Consider the following 13,945-nt stretch of genomic DNA (forward strand, 5'->3'; position numbering starts at 1 on the left):
CTGCATGCTGTTGCCATCTCTGTAGTTTCTCACAAGTTGCTATGTACATGAAAGTCCCTGAAATCTCCATGCTCATTCCCGAGTTCAGCATTAGTTTAGGGTGTAGATAGGTTTCCATGTCTCAGCTCCAAGAAAACAACTATAGGATTACAGAATATAGCTATTGTTCACACGAGTCATTTTCAGTAAAAAATTAAAACATAGTTGTCAAAACAGGATCGTGGGGTGTGTCTGTATGTGTGTGTCAGGGGGAGGTGGTGGTGGTGGTGTGTGTGTGTGTGTGTGAGAGATTTGAATCTGCTGTTTTTGTGAAAATCCATAAAGTATGACACAGTACGTATGAATCATATTAGGGTTGGGTGAGGTCCAGCTCTTCATGCTTCAGACTTTTTTTGGATGTCTGCCATTGTGATTTTTTTATACAGTTCCCCACTTGGCCTATGGGCTGTCTTTATCCTTTAAGTTCAAGTCCTCTACCACAGGCTTGAGAGCTTAAGGGTCCTACACAGTAGTCTTTGCTGTTCCTAGGACCTGAACTAGTACTGTTCTGGACAGAGATCTCAAATGGGATCTCCTGGAGCCACTCACCAAGTTTGAGGGTCACCGCCTCAAGTGCTTCAGTTACCACAGAAACCACTGCTGCTTCACGCTCCATATATTTTGATTGATTGATTGATTGATCATACTTTATTCATCCCGAGGGAAATTGGGTTAAGGCTGCCAGCCGTGCCAGCGCCATCTTACCCTTCCGACCATACATACATTACACAAACATCACATGGGGAAGACAGGTCAGAGAGGTATAACAATGGAAAATAAACAACAACTGATCTCCCCAACAGGGAGATCAGTTTGAGAACAGAAAAAAAAAAAAAAACCCACCTCAGCGCATACAAAAAGCAGGAGAGAGAATGGCTCTTCTCTCAGTCCTTGGTATTTCTCTAGCTTCTCGTGTTTCTTCTTCCCGATGTTGCTATCACTCTGTATAACTACATTTATCACTGTGGTCACCTTCCTCTGCTTGTCCACCACCACTTGTCCCGTTGGTTAGCCATCACCAGTTTGGCAGTGTGTATCTGGAAGTCCAACAGGAATTTGGCTCGGGCATTCCCAACCACTTTTTTAAAACCTGTCCTGTCCAGCAGTTGTAGCAAGCAGAATATTGGTCAGAATACTTTGTTGTGCCAAACATATTTGGTTTCCCAAGAGGAGCGCCATAGACTCTCTGTAGGCTCCTTTTGTTATAGTTTTTATTTTATCTGTTTAATTATTCATGTCATTGCCTGTGTAAGTATTATGCTGGGGCAGACATGGGGTGGACATCAGATTGGCAAAAGACAGGAGAAGAAAGTGGAGGAATAGAAAAGGGACAGAAAAAAAGAGAGGGGGGGGGTTTGAGGATGACGCAAACGGACATTCTGGGAATTAAACTGCTGCATCTGTAACAAAGCACATTCAAACAATACACAACACCTGAATGACAAAACAGAGGGAGGTACTCAAATAAATATACAACTTTGCTGTGTGCTTGTGTGTGTGTGTGTGTGTGTGTGTGTGTGTGTGTGTGTGTGTGTGTGTGTCTGTGTGTGTGTCAGAGTGAGTCAGAGGAAGACAGAGAATTCCACACCCTTAATAACAGAGGGAATAAGGCCCAGCAAGCCCCAGCCTAGCCACAAGCACACACACTCCCATAGTTAGCAGTAATCTCTGTTTGCAGTCAATCGGTCCCCCAGTCACCAGCCAACACTGGCACCAGAGAGGGTGTAGGAAATGGGGGCGTAAAAGACCTGGATGGCCTCTAACTTTCTGCTTCTTAATTCAGATCAAACTGAGGTTATTGTACTCGGCCCTGAAAATCTTAGAAATATGGTATCTAAGCAGATTCTTACTCTGGATGGCATTACCTTGGCCTCCAGTAACACTGTGAGGAACCTTGGAGTCATTTTTGACCAGGACATGTCCTTCAATGCACATATTAAACAAATATGTAGGACTGCTTCCTTCCATTTGTGCAATGTCTCTAAAATTAGAAATATCCTGTCTCAGAGTGACGCTGAAAAACTAGTTCATGCATTTATTACTTCCAGGCTGGACGACTGTAATTCATTATTATCAGGAAGTCCTAAAAACTCCCTGAAAAGCCTTCAATTAATCCAAAATGCTGCAGCAAGAGTCCTGACAGGGACTAGAAAGAGAGAGCAGATTTCTCCTGTTTTGGCTTCCCTTCATTGGCTTCCTGTTAAATCCAGAATTCAAAATCCTGCTCCTCACATACAAGGTCTTAAATAATCAGGCCCCATCTTATCTTAATGACCTTGTAGTACCATATCACCCTATCAGAGCACTTCGCTCTGACACTGCAGGCCTACTTGTTGTTCCTAGAGTATTTAAAAGTAGAATGGGAGGCAGAGCCTTCAGTATTCAGGCCCCTCTTCTGTGGAACCAGCTTCCAGTTTGGATTCGGGACACAGACACTATCTCTACTTTCAAGATTAGGCTTCAAACTTTCCTTTTTGCTAAATCATATAGTTAGGGCTGGACCAGGTGACCCTGAATCCTCCCTTAGTTATGCTGCATAGGTGTAGGCTGCTGGGGGGATTCCCATGATGCACTTCAGTCACCTTTCTCATTCACTATGTGTTAATAGACCTCTCTGCACTGAACCATACTTGTTATTAATCTCTGTCTCTCTTCCACAGCATGTCTTTTGTCCTTCCTTCTTCCCCTCACCCCAACCAGTATTAGCAGATGGCCCCGCCCCTTCCCAAGTCTGGTTCTGCTGGAGGTTTCTTCCTGTTAAAAGGGAGTTTTTCCTTCACATTGTCGCCAAAGCACTTGTTCATAGTGGGTCATATGGTAGTTGTTTTCTTTTCTGTATTATTGTAGGGTCTACCTCACAATATAAAGCGCCTTGAGGCAACTGTTGTTCTGATTTGGCGCTGTATAAATAAAATTGAGTTGAATTGAATTGAGCCAGGGATCGCTCCACCAGGGCCTATGCTCCTGGCCACCGCCAAACACACATTGCACCCCACCCCTACAGCGCCTCCTGTGGGTGGTGGGCCTGAAGGAGGACCCATGTCCCTTTTTCGGGCTGTGCCCGACATGGACTAAGGCCCGGCCACCAGACGCTTGCCTATCCCTATCCCGAACAGGGTGAACTGTTCCCTCAACCTTTTGCTCATAGGCATCTTTTGAATTGAATGGTCTGTATTTGTATAGCGCTTTACTTGGTCCTAAGGACCCCAAAGCCCTTTACACTATACACAATCATCCACCCATTCACACACACATTCGCACACTGGTGATGGCAAGCGACAGTGTAGCCACAGCTGCCCTGGGGCGCACTGACAGAGGCGAGGCTGCCGGACACTGGCGCCACCGGGCCCTCTGACCACCACCAGTAGGCAACGGGTGAAGTGTCTTGCCCAAGGACACAATGACCGAGACTGTCGGAGCCGGGGCTCAAATTGCTTTTCATTTGGTCCCTCACCCAGGACCAATTTGCCATGGGAGACCCTACCAGGGGGAAAAATACCCCCGACAAAATAGCCAATGGGATCCCTGGGACACACAAACCTGTCCACTTTGAAAGGAGCCAATTCCACATCAAACAGAGCCAGTTAAGGTGGTTCGGGCATCTGACAAGGGTGCCGTCTGGGTAAAGTGCATGTCACACTGGGAGGAAGCCCCGTACAGACCCAGTAGACATGCTGGATAGATTATATTTCTTGGCTGCCCTGGGAACGCCTTGGTGTTCCATATAAGCTGGGGAGAGGGAGGTCGTGGATAAATGGAAGAAGATGAATGGATGGATGGATAAATTGAATTGAGCAGCCTGCACCTGGGGTCTTTCCTGGTATGGTAGACCCCAGACTCCATGAATCTCATGGTTAGAACTTGTTCCTGTGTTGCCATGATTAGTGCTGTCTTTCAGTCCAGCCATCGGTATTTATCAGCATTAGCCACTGATTCTATCTGCCAGTGGTACTTGCCATGCGGGGCCATGTCCTTCCATGATGGTTCCCCTTCTTGCTCCTCCTCTTATCAGGTTTCTGCTGCCTGAGGTATTTACTAAGCACTCAGTTTTGCCCTCTTCCTGATGTACTCATAGATCTTTGTTGTTTTAGCCTGGATAGTTGTTCTGACACTCACTAGTAGTTGGCCTCCTTCCTTGGTGGCCACCCTGAGACTGTATGAGTCTCAGGGTGCTGGACTTCAGATGAAACTCTCCATGCACGTGTAACCCATTTGTAAGTTATGCCTGTCAATGCGTTGTGTTCTGCAATGTAAGTAAGAGGCGGGAGACAGCACTGGGTCTTTGGGCTCTTTATTGCAGATCTGGAACACAGAAATACAGGTCTGATCTGTGTGTAAAGAGCATAAATGTAGGTATAAGTCTTACACTGATAACATTAACACTTCACTGTAGCAATTTCAAGACTTGAGGTAGTAAAGTGAATCTGATCTTGTCTTGGCTCTGGTGTGAGGCACAAGTTTAAAGTACATGGTGTGCATTAAGGACAGGCAGTTGTCAAAAGCTTTAGCTAATAGACTTCAGTTTGGTCCATGGGTTTGTTCCGTGCACCTCAAAAGGTGGCTCATTGTAGAAGATGTGGTTGCACAGACACCTCTCCTCCGGCCATGCTGAAAGGAGTTGTGCCTGCAGGTTTATTAACGCCACAACGATATGATAAATCAAATACAACAAATTGTTTTAAAATATTAACTTAAGCTCTCCAAAAAATAACAAAAGCATAAAATAAATAATAAATCATTATTAATAATAAATCATCAAAAACAACTTATAACAACAATAAACAAAATAATTCAAATAATAATTCAAAAACAAATAAACAACCAGACAAATACAATTTAATAACCAGGACCCAATATTTTGGTGCTTATAGTTCAAACCTTACACTCAAGTGCAATCATATTAATAAACGCCATCCAGCAGGCAATACAACTCTGTACCATAAAAACAATGAAAGAAAGACTGCATCCCCAAAACATAAAAACATCTCCATACCTGCAACACAGAAATACAGCATGCTGACATTACAGCTGCATTCTCGGTTAAAGCTCATTAAAATCTCCGCCCTCTACAAAACTTACACCGAACGAGTCTCCTCGTTACTTCCGGCCATGCTGAAAGGCGCTGTGACCGGAGCACACATGCACGTGGCTACATCACCACGCAGCGTACACACACACACACAGACTCAGATTATATAGGCAGGAGATAAAGACGCAAAATGAAATATTGAATTTAAAAAAAAGGTGTTTAACATATATGCTACACATGGTAAGAAACCTTTTTTGTGTTGATGTCAGTGGCTTCTGTTTCATCCGTGGGCAGTTCGTTATCCCAGCAGGGTATTTGATTAATGGTATGATGTAGGTGTTGATTGCTCAGATCTTGTTTTTCCCATTCAGCTGGCTCCTCAGGACTTGTCTTACCCTCTGAAGGTATTTGGTGGTGGCAACTTTGTTAGTGGCCTCTTCATGGTTCCCATTTGACCGCTGAATTCCAAGGTACTCGTAGCGGTCCTCTGTGTCTGCAATGTTGCCTTATAGTAGTGCAATCCCCTCAGTTCTGACTACCTTACCAAATGACATTCCACAGACTTTGGTTGATCTACACCACTAGGATCTACAGCAATCTTTTTCACTATTGGCATGAAGCTTTATATCATCCTTGTAGAGGTGGGAGATAACATTCTTCCTAATTTCCTATTGTTTTGTATGTTTGTCACACTTAAATGTTTCAGATCATCAGATTTAAATATTAGACAAAGATAACACAAGTAAACAGAAAATCCAACATCATATCTAGAGGAAACCACACACTGCTCATCATCCTGCCAATACCATCCCCACAGTGAAGTATGGTGATGGCAGCATTAGTTGTGATGTTTTTTTATTGCAGGGTCAGGGAAAAGATGAATGCAGCAATGTACAGAGATCTACTTGATGATAACCTGCTCCAGTGCACTCTTGGCTTCAAACTAGGACATATGTTTATCTTCCAACTGGACAATACCCTAACCACACCTAATACAAAATAACACAGGAGTGTCTTCAGGGCTACTCTGTCAATTTCCATGAGTAGACTGGCCAGAGCCCAGACTGATATCCAAATTGAACTTCTTTGGAGAGCACTGAAAATCGCTGTGTACTGGCAGGGGTGGGAAATAACGAAGTACAAATACTTCGTTACTGTACTTTAGTAGAATTTTCAGGTATCTGTACTTTACTTGAGTATTTTATTCTGAAAACTTTTAGCTTTTATTCCTTACATCTTCCTACACAAATATCTGTACTTTATACTCCTTACATTTTCAAAACAGGCTCATTACTTTTGGTTTAACGCATTTGAGGGGAGTTATTATTTCACGTCACTGTCAGGCTTCAAACACATAACTTGCAGTTGCGGTACTTCAGCATCTAGCTAGACGAGCGACCATAAAGGTGTAACATGTTGTGGCAGGTAATTTCAAATGCAACGTTTCTATCAGCTCAACAAACATCAGCAAGCACACAAACTGTTTGTGTGCAGTTTGTCGCACAGTGTGTGGCTAGCTAAAGGTCCAGCTGCTGTATTTCACAGGCAAAGATTAAAAGAGAGCTAACTTCACTCAGAGATAGAGAAAGATACGAAACAGAGGACAGTAGAGAAGAAGAGAGATTAGATTTAAACGTAAGGACTGCTCAGTGGTCTTTGATAAACTGGAAATCTAAAACTTACATATAAGTCCTACTGTTTTTAAATCAGATATTGGGTCTGTACATGTAACATTATGTTTTTTCATGTTGTGAAACATGCTGCAAAACAAACTGATATCAGACTAACTGTGTTATTTAACCCTTTAAATCCCTGTAGAACCGGAACCGCGTAAGCTAGCGCAATAATTTTTTTTGCATATGAAACCGGAGGAATTGTACTTGCATCTTATGCCATCAACTTATCCTAGGTCATGGTTTCCTTCCACATATGGCTTTGCAAAAATTGCATAAAAAGCGCTTGCAGGAACAAAAACATAATATTCCAGAAACACGCTTTGCCGATCCGATCAGCTGTTCATAACACTTCCCACATTGAAACAGACATCAGCGCGAACGATCGCATGTCCGCCATTACCTGCCCGAAACCGGAAGTGACGATTTTCACAGAAAATGTAGTTTTTTACTTGTAGGCCTTAAAAGCCTATACTGGTGTTTTTAAAAGTCATGTTTGACTTTATGCTTTTCTGAATAGTTGCTGGGATGCTTAGAACTCAAATTGCACTGCTGGAAATAGTTTATTTTGATGCATATGCTGTTTTCTTTGCAAATTTGCATCATAGGATTGTTTTTCGTTTTTCCTGCAGTATATAAAAATTGGTGTATCTCAAAAATAAAACTATGAAGACACTCAAAATAAATTTCCTGTTGTTGTAAACTATTTTTTGCAACTTTTTTGTATTTAAAGTTTTGAGGGATAAACCTCTTAAATTTCTCCAAGTAGAAATATATGTAAAAAAAAAAACAAAAACGATTTTCAATTTTTTTGTAGTTTATTGCACTTTTTTGCAATTTATGTAGTTACTATGGACTTAATGCATACATATTATTAAAATATGGGCTATAACAGTTGTATTGATGTATAGCAACTTGAAATGCTCCCAAAAATGGCACTACAGCATGTAAAAATATAAAGTAAGCTCTTTTCTTTCTTTTTCTCTGCTCATGTTCTACTGATCTGATTAAAGATGAGAGTATTTAGAACTAACATTTAGACTAAAATAAAGTTTGTATTCTTACCACTAATATTATTTCATTATTACATTAATATAGCAAGGTTCAGTTAGCTTAGCACAAAAATAGCTTATAAAACATCCTCCAAAGAGCTACTCTCTTACTTTGAGTATATTTCAGAGCCTGTACTTTTTCACTTTTACTTGACTAAAAAAGTTGACTGACTACTTCATCTTTAACTGGAGTTTTACTGGAGTACTAGTTTTTAACACTAGTATCTGTACTGCTGCTTAAGTAAAGGACGTCCATACTTACTTTTGCCACTTCTGTGTACTGGTCGATCTTCAGGGCCCACAACCCTTATACAGGAAGTGTGTTTTGGCTCTCTGATAATGAACCTCTGATCCTATGAGTCACACACAAATAAAATCCATTGATATCTAGCCACACCGTATCATCCTTTCCATCTCCAGCCTTTCATCCACTTTTAACAAAGAAAAGGTTATTTAATTTCATGTCTTCATTATATGCTATTTTACTTCAATTAGATTTGTCTTAAGCACATTCTCACAAGAACATTTATTTGACTATAACCCGCTTTATACCGGTTATAGGAATACTTTCTCTTTAAAAATCCGTGTTTGTCAATCACAATTTACTCAATACCACCTTTTGACAAAATCATACACTTTAAAAGTCAGGCATACAGAGAGTGTCCTGTGTGGACTCTCATTTTCACACACACATGCTCATATCTGTCAAGGGTATTTCTACACAGACTTATAGTTAAACCTCAGTTTGGAATTATTACTATATTCCCTTATTCATAATTTTGGTTAAACTTAAACACATTTATATTTACGTTTATATTCGGATCAATACTAAACATCATTAACTATCATCAAAATCACATATTTAATACAGTTTTTCTTGTTCAAAAGTATAACGTTCAGTTGGCAACACAGTTCTTATGTTCTCAGTACCAGACATGAATAAAAAGGTCAATGATGGATCATGTCTACGTACACAAAATCTACACATTAGAATTGTTATTTATCCAGACAGAATGTTAAAATCAACAGTAAAAACAATAAAAAACACTACAATGCATGGTTAGCAAATGTTCTGGAGTGAAATGACTTATGCCAACTTATACTTCTTAATTAGATGTTTGAATGTAAACAGTAACACCAACCTCAGCTAATAATATAGATGTAATTAAACAGCTATCAATTCAATATCTGGGCCACATAAACATTCCTTTAAAGTAAGTCCATTCTTTTATCACTTTACTTTTACAACCTACAAAATTCATCCAGCTTTCTTATTGTCACAACTCTATTTTAATCCCTTTAATCCCTAATTCCTGTGTTTTTGGTAGATCTTTCTGGGATGCAGTAATTCATTTTTATACATTTTAGAGCACTGTGGCATGGGTGTGGTCTATGGCTCCACTGCAGGGGAGAGTTGCAGAGCTGAGAACTGACGTCTGTTTGTATGATCAAAATTGTAAAAACACGCTAAAGTGTGTGCACTAGCAAGCGAAAACAAGGTCGACCAAAGATCACATGGCGTTGAAAGTTTATGGATGATCTGAAAACCATCGACATTACCTGGGATGAAGCCGAAGCAGTCGCTGCTGACCAACATCGATGGAGATTGTTAGCTGCCTGATGCGCCACTTTGCGTAGGAGGATTTAAGTGCTAAGTAAAGTAAAGCACAGTGACATGCCAGAGTCGTGACTGGGGTTCACAGTGGTGCTAAAACTCAGGCCCAGGACAGGCATGTCAGGCCCTCAACCCTGGTCGAACCACAGCTGGTCGAACTACATTTGGGCTTCTTCCCAGAAGATCATCGGTGGAGGTTCTGGGGCAGCCAGATGACTGCAGAGGATCATCGGCCCGGAAGCAGCTAGGTGGCTGCATCTCACGCTGTCAGATAGAGAGGCACGGATGCTGGCTCGAGTGATCCTGGAACAGTTCGTGGAGAGGCTGCCTTGGGAAGAGATGCTACGGTGGATCTGCTGACAGTGAGCCTCGAGATTGTGGTGACCCTAGCAGAGGACCACCTGGCTGCACAGATTGAGGGAGTGGGGAGTCACCACCAACCAGCAGACCACAGCCAGTGCCGGCGCCGAGTAAGAGGGCCCCCCAGCGGAGCTGCCACTGCAGCTTACCCATGAACCCTTTCCTGTCAGACCTGTCATCCCAGGCCCCAGAGGCAGCAGACACTGGTCCCGAGCCATGGAGGGTAGCGCAAATGCCAGGGCAGGAGTGTTAAAAGTGTGGTCAGCTGGGGCACCTGAGATGGAAGTGTCTGCTGATGGCAGTGGGACAGGTGTTCCATGTTGCCTGGGCTCCAAGACTTTCCCCTGGTCCAGGACTGACATAGTGTATTCTGGTAAGGTGTCAAGGAGGTATATGCCAGGCTTTTGTGGACATGGGCTGCATGCAGATCCTGGCCCACCAAAGCCTGGTTTGCCCAGGGCATTATTGGAAGCAGAGTTGGTGAAGGTTAAGTGTGGTCACGGGGATGTTCACGAGTATCCCATAGTGCCGCTGCTTATTAAATTTAAGGGCGGAATGCATAGAGTGAAGGCTGCAGTTAGTTCGCACCCGTCGCATCCCATAAATCTGGGCACAAATTACCTGGGGTTTAAAAATCTGTTGGGGCAGTATGTGGGGATGTGACCATGACCTTTAGTAGCATGTAGCATCTGTGCTGTGTTCAGCGGGGACACAGGGTTGTCTGATGTTGACTCAGGGGAGGAGGAGACTCCGGTGATTCTCTCCACTGAAGACTTTCTACTAATGCAGTCTCATGACAACACTCTACCCTGGAGTGCCGCTGCGCATCATTTCTGCAAAGAGTGTGGCGCAGGCGCTGTTTCAGGTCATCTCTCGATTCGGCATCCTGAAAGAGATACTGACTGACCAGGGCACATTGTTCATATCTCGCACACTTAAAGAGCTGTACAAATTATTGGGCATTAAATCTGTTCGGACCAGCGTTTACCACCCTCAGACTGAGGGGTAGCTGGAGCGGCCTGAACAAGACTGAAGGCTATAAAAATTATGAACAGAACTGGTGACAAAGAGGAGCCTAGGCTGGAGTCCAACCCCCTCCTGTGAACTAAGCTCTTGCAATGATTGATAAGGATCGAATGGCCCATACAAATGGGCCACACATGCCATAATCCTGAAGCACCTTGTAAAAGTCACATTTGTGTGGTGTCTCTTTAAGACAGCCTAAGTTAACGTTTAGTGATGTCACAAGTATGCACCACTGCACTCTGTGCAGTGACGGGTCTGCTTTGTTGAAAATGAAATTCTAATTTTACATTTTATTTTTAAATCTAAATATTCACCTGAAACCTGACAGGGACAAGTGTAGATTACAGAAATTGAACATAAACTGAGTTTGAGGCTCAGACTTGAACTCGCCCGTCCTCATTTTGTGTCAGTTGATCTCAGTAAGTCACATGACACGTTGAGGCAAGGTCTTTCACCCAAAACTCTTCACCAATTGATCTCTGGCCTGAAGAAGCTTCTCAGGTGAGAGGTAAAACTCAAGGAAGTCCAGTTGGTTTTCTTTTTAAGCTCCTTAGATTATTAAACACAATTACCATTTTCATCAGCTTTTAATCACCTGTACGTCACAGTCAGGATTATTACTGTAGTCCCACTACTACTGGTGTTAAACTTACTTTTACTCAGGAGTTAGAGCAGGTCACCTACTGATTGGAAGGTTGGTGGTTCTTCCCTGGCTACTCCCAGGCTGTATGCCAAATGTCCTTGGGCAACCAAGGTCTCTCTATTGCATCCATCAGAGCATTAATCTGTGTGAATGATAGATAAAAAGTATTTCTCTGGAAAAAACACAAAACAGTGGTTGGGTGATTGAGGCAATTTGTAAAAAAAAGTTTCCCCTTTCTTGCCTTGGTCGTTGACTTAAGCAAAACAGAAAAAATGTTAGTGTTCAGTGTCATTGACAGGGCTGCACATAAGTGGTCCGCAGGTGCGCATTTGCTGTCAAATTAAAAGACGCGCACCAGATAAGAAGTTGCAATGCGCGTTTGCGTACATAAGATTTTCTGGAGGAGGACAGACATTTGTTTAGAACTCTTAAAGATGTCGAGGAAGCTCCTTTAAGCAATTACTTTGGTTTTCCTCCACCTCCAAAGAAATGTCAGGAGGAGTCCGAACCGCAAAAGAAGCGCGTATTCTCGGAAAAGTGGTTGCAGGAGGTGAGCTGGCTTCAAACAAATGATGAACGCACAGAGATGTGATGCAGAATGTGCCGTGAAAATCCCACTCTAGCGGACAAAAACAGTACCTTTTATATGTACGCAAATGCGCGTTGCAACGTCTTATCTGGTGCGCATCTTTTATTTTGACAGCAAATGCGCACCTGCGGACCGCTTATGTGCACCCCTGGTCATTGACATTATCGTAAAGTGTAAAACTGTTTTTACTTTTTTTTGTATAAATGCTTTTCTACAAGAAACACAAATCACACTATATCGGTGTTTATGAACACAAGAAAGTGTATAGGCAAAATCTGTTTACTAAACTCATTAACTTTACTGTTATCTGTTGTATTTGTGTGCATCTGTATGTGTGGATGGACATGCGTACATGTGTGTATTTCTAGGGCTGTTACACTAACTACAGATATGCCCAGCCTACTGCTGCCACAGCTGATGCATACAGCGACAGGTAAGATACAGACTTAACTTTTGTCTTCCTTTTTTATTCTATTTGGTACTGTGTTCTGTCAAAATAAGATGGAGTATCAGGACCTCATTAAGAAAAAAGAATAGTGTCCATTTGAAATTAAAGTAAAGATTTTGGATTAAATTTGAAATAGTGTTTTGAAAAAATAGTACTCCAAATGTGGAGTCATCCACCTCAGGTGGATGACGCAAATCCAGCCAACTCTTCCAAGTTTGTGTATTTTTTCCTTGTAACAAGATGCAGCTTTCTGACCCATTTTTCACCATCCTTATACTTATCACCACACTGTGTTGAAGTGCTAAAAGAGCAAAAAATTCCTTGTAACTAAAACCGATTGTGAATTACGATTCCACTAACTCATTTACACAAGGTAGGTTGTAGAGGGTAGAGCAGCTGTGGCAGTTTGTCTTGAAACAACTTTTCACAAAAGACCTTGTAACACAGCCCGATATCAGCTTCAAAGCCCATGTTGAATATTGTTGGGTTATTAAAGTGAGATCCTTTTAAGTTGAAACTGAAGACCATTTGCTACAAAGTAAATCAGAAATTACCCAAATATGCAGCTTTATTTATCCACGAAGCCAGGTGACACAAACTAGGTAGTTAAATTACAGCCATGTCTTAAAAACATAAAGTCCTGACCACTTCTAAAGTCAGACAAATTTGAGATTATTGTACTGGGCCCTACAAATCTTAATGAGATATTAACTGCCTTGGCCTCTAGTAGCACTACACTAATCTTAAAATCATGTTTTGAAAAGGATTTGTCCTTGAACGAGTGGAGTATGGTGACGTTAACAGAAAGGTAAGGAGCCTCAGATCAACCTTTGTACTGGCTGTCTGCACTGAACATGGACTCCTGCACTCCTTGCTGGCGGAAGAATTGTAAAACATTATTACTTTTATAGTTAAATCTAATATGTTACTAAAAAATATTTACTATTAGCTGACAATGTCAAGTGGTGGAGGAATTTTAAAAACATTTGTGAAAAAAACCCAATAAAACTGTATGAAAACACATCAGTACAACCAAAACTCTATTACTGAAAGAGTGTATGCGAATTAAAAATAAGTAACAATAATTATTCTGCAGAAAAAACTCAATAATAATAATAATAAATAATAATAATAAATGCAATAAATGGATAATATTAGTTCTGCATATGTTCAGCACTGACCATATTTTAAATACTTTATATTGTGTTGTGTACTTTATAAATGTCTAGTCTCATATTCTAAAACGTTTGTAGTGGCTCTCCTGCGAGGACCAACTGTGGGGGGAAAAAGTCCTCAAAAATACAGGTTTTGTCACTGTCTGGGTCTGTGACCCAGCATTTTGAGTTTATTGTTATATTTGTGTTTTTTGGCAGATTGAAAGGAGGTTTTGTTTTTGTAGTATTATCAGGTTGCTTTGACTTGTAAGTCTGGTTTAGGTTATTCTATGAGTTATGAATCTGTTCCTGTTTAC

At 41.5% G+C, this 13,945-nt stretch overlaps 1 protein-coding gene across 26 annotated transcripts in view; it reads left to right on the top strand.

Annotated features, from left to right (window-relative positions):
* rbfox1 (RNA binding fox-1 homolog 1) overlaps positions 1-13,945 on the top strand; it is a 147,579-nt gene that overhangs the window by 109,036 nt on the left and 24,598 nt on the right. For 14 of the 26 annotated variants that reach the window (XM_084927124.1, XM_084927109.1, XM_084927104.1 and 11 more), the window contains one exon: positions 12,395-12,459. The exons of the other annotated variants lie outside the window; for them this stretch is intronic. In XM_084927124.1, coding sequence (XP_084783250.1) covers positions 12,395-12,459 — 65 coding nt within the window. The remainder of the gene's footprint in view (positions 1-12,394; positions 12,460-13,945) is intronic. 26 annotated transcript variants of the gene reach the window in all.

This window comes from Perissodus microlepis, chromosome 4 (assembly GCF_051167445.1).
Source record: "Perissodus microlepis isolate ML-2025 ecotype Zambia chromosome 4, ASM5116744v1, whole genome shotgun sequence".
Classification (NCBI taxonomy): domain Eukaryota; kingdom Metazoa; phylum Chordata; class Actinopteri; order Cichliformes; family Cichlidae; genus Perissodus; species Perissodus microlepis.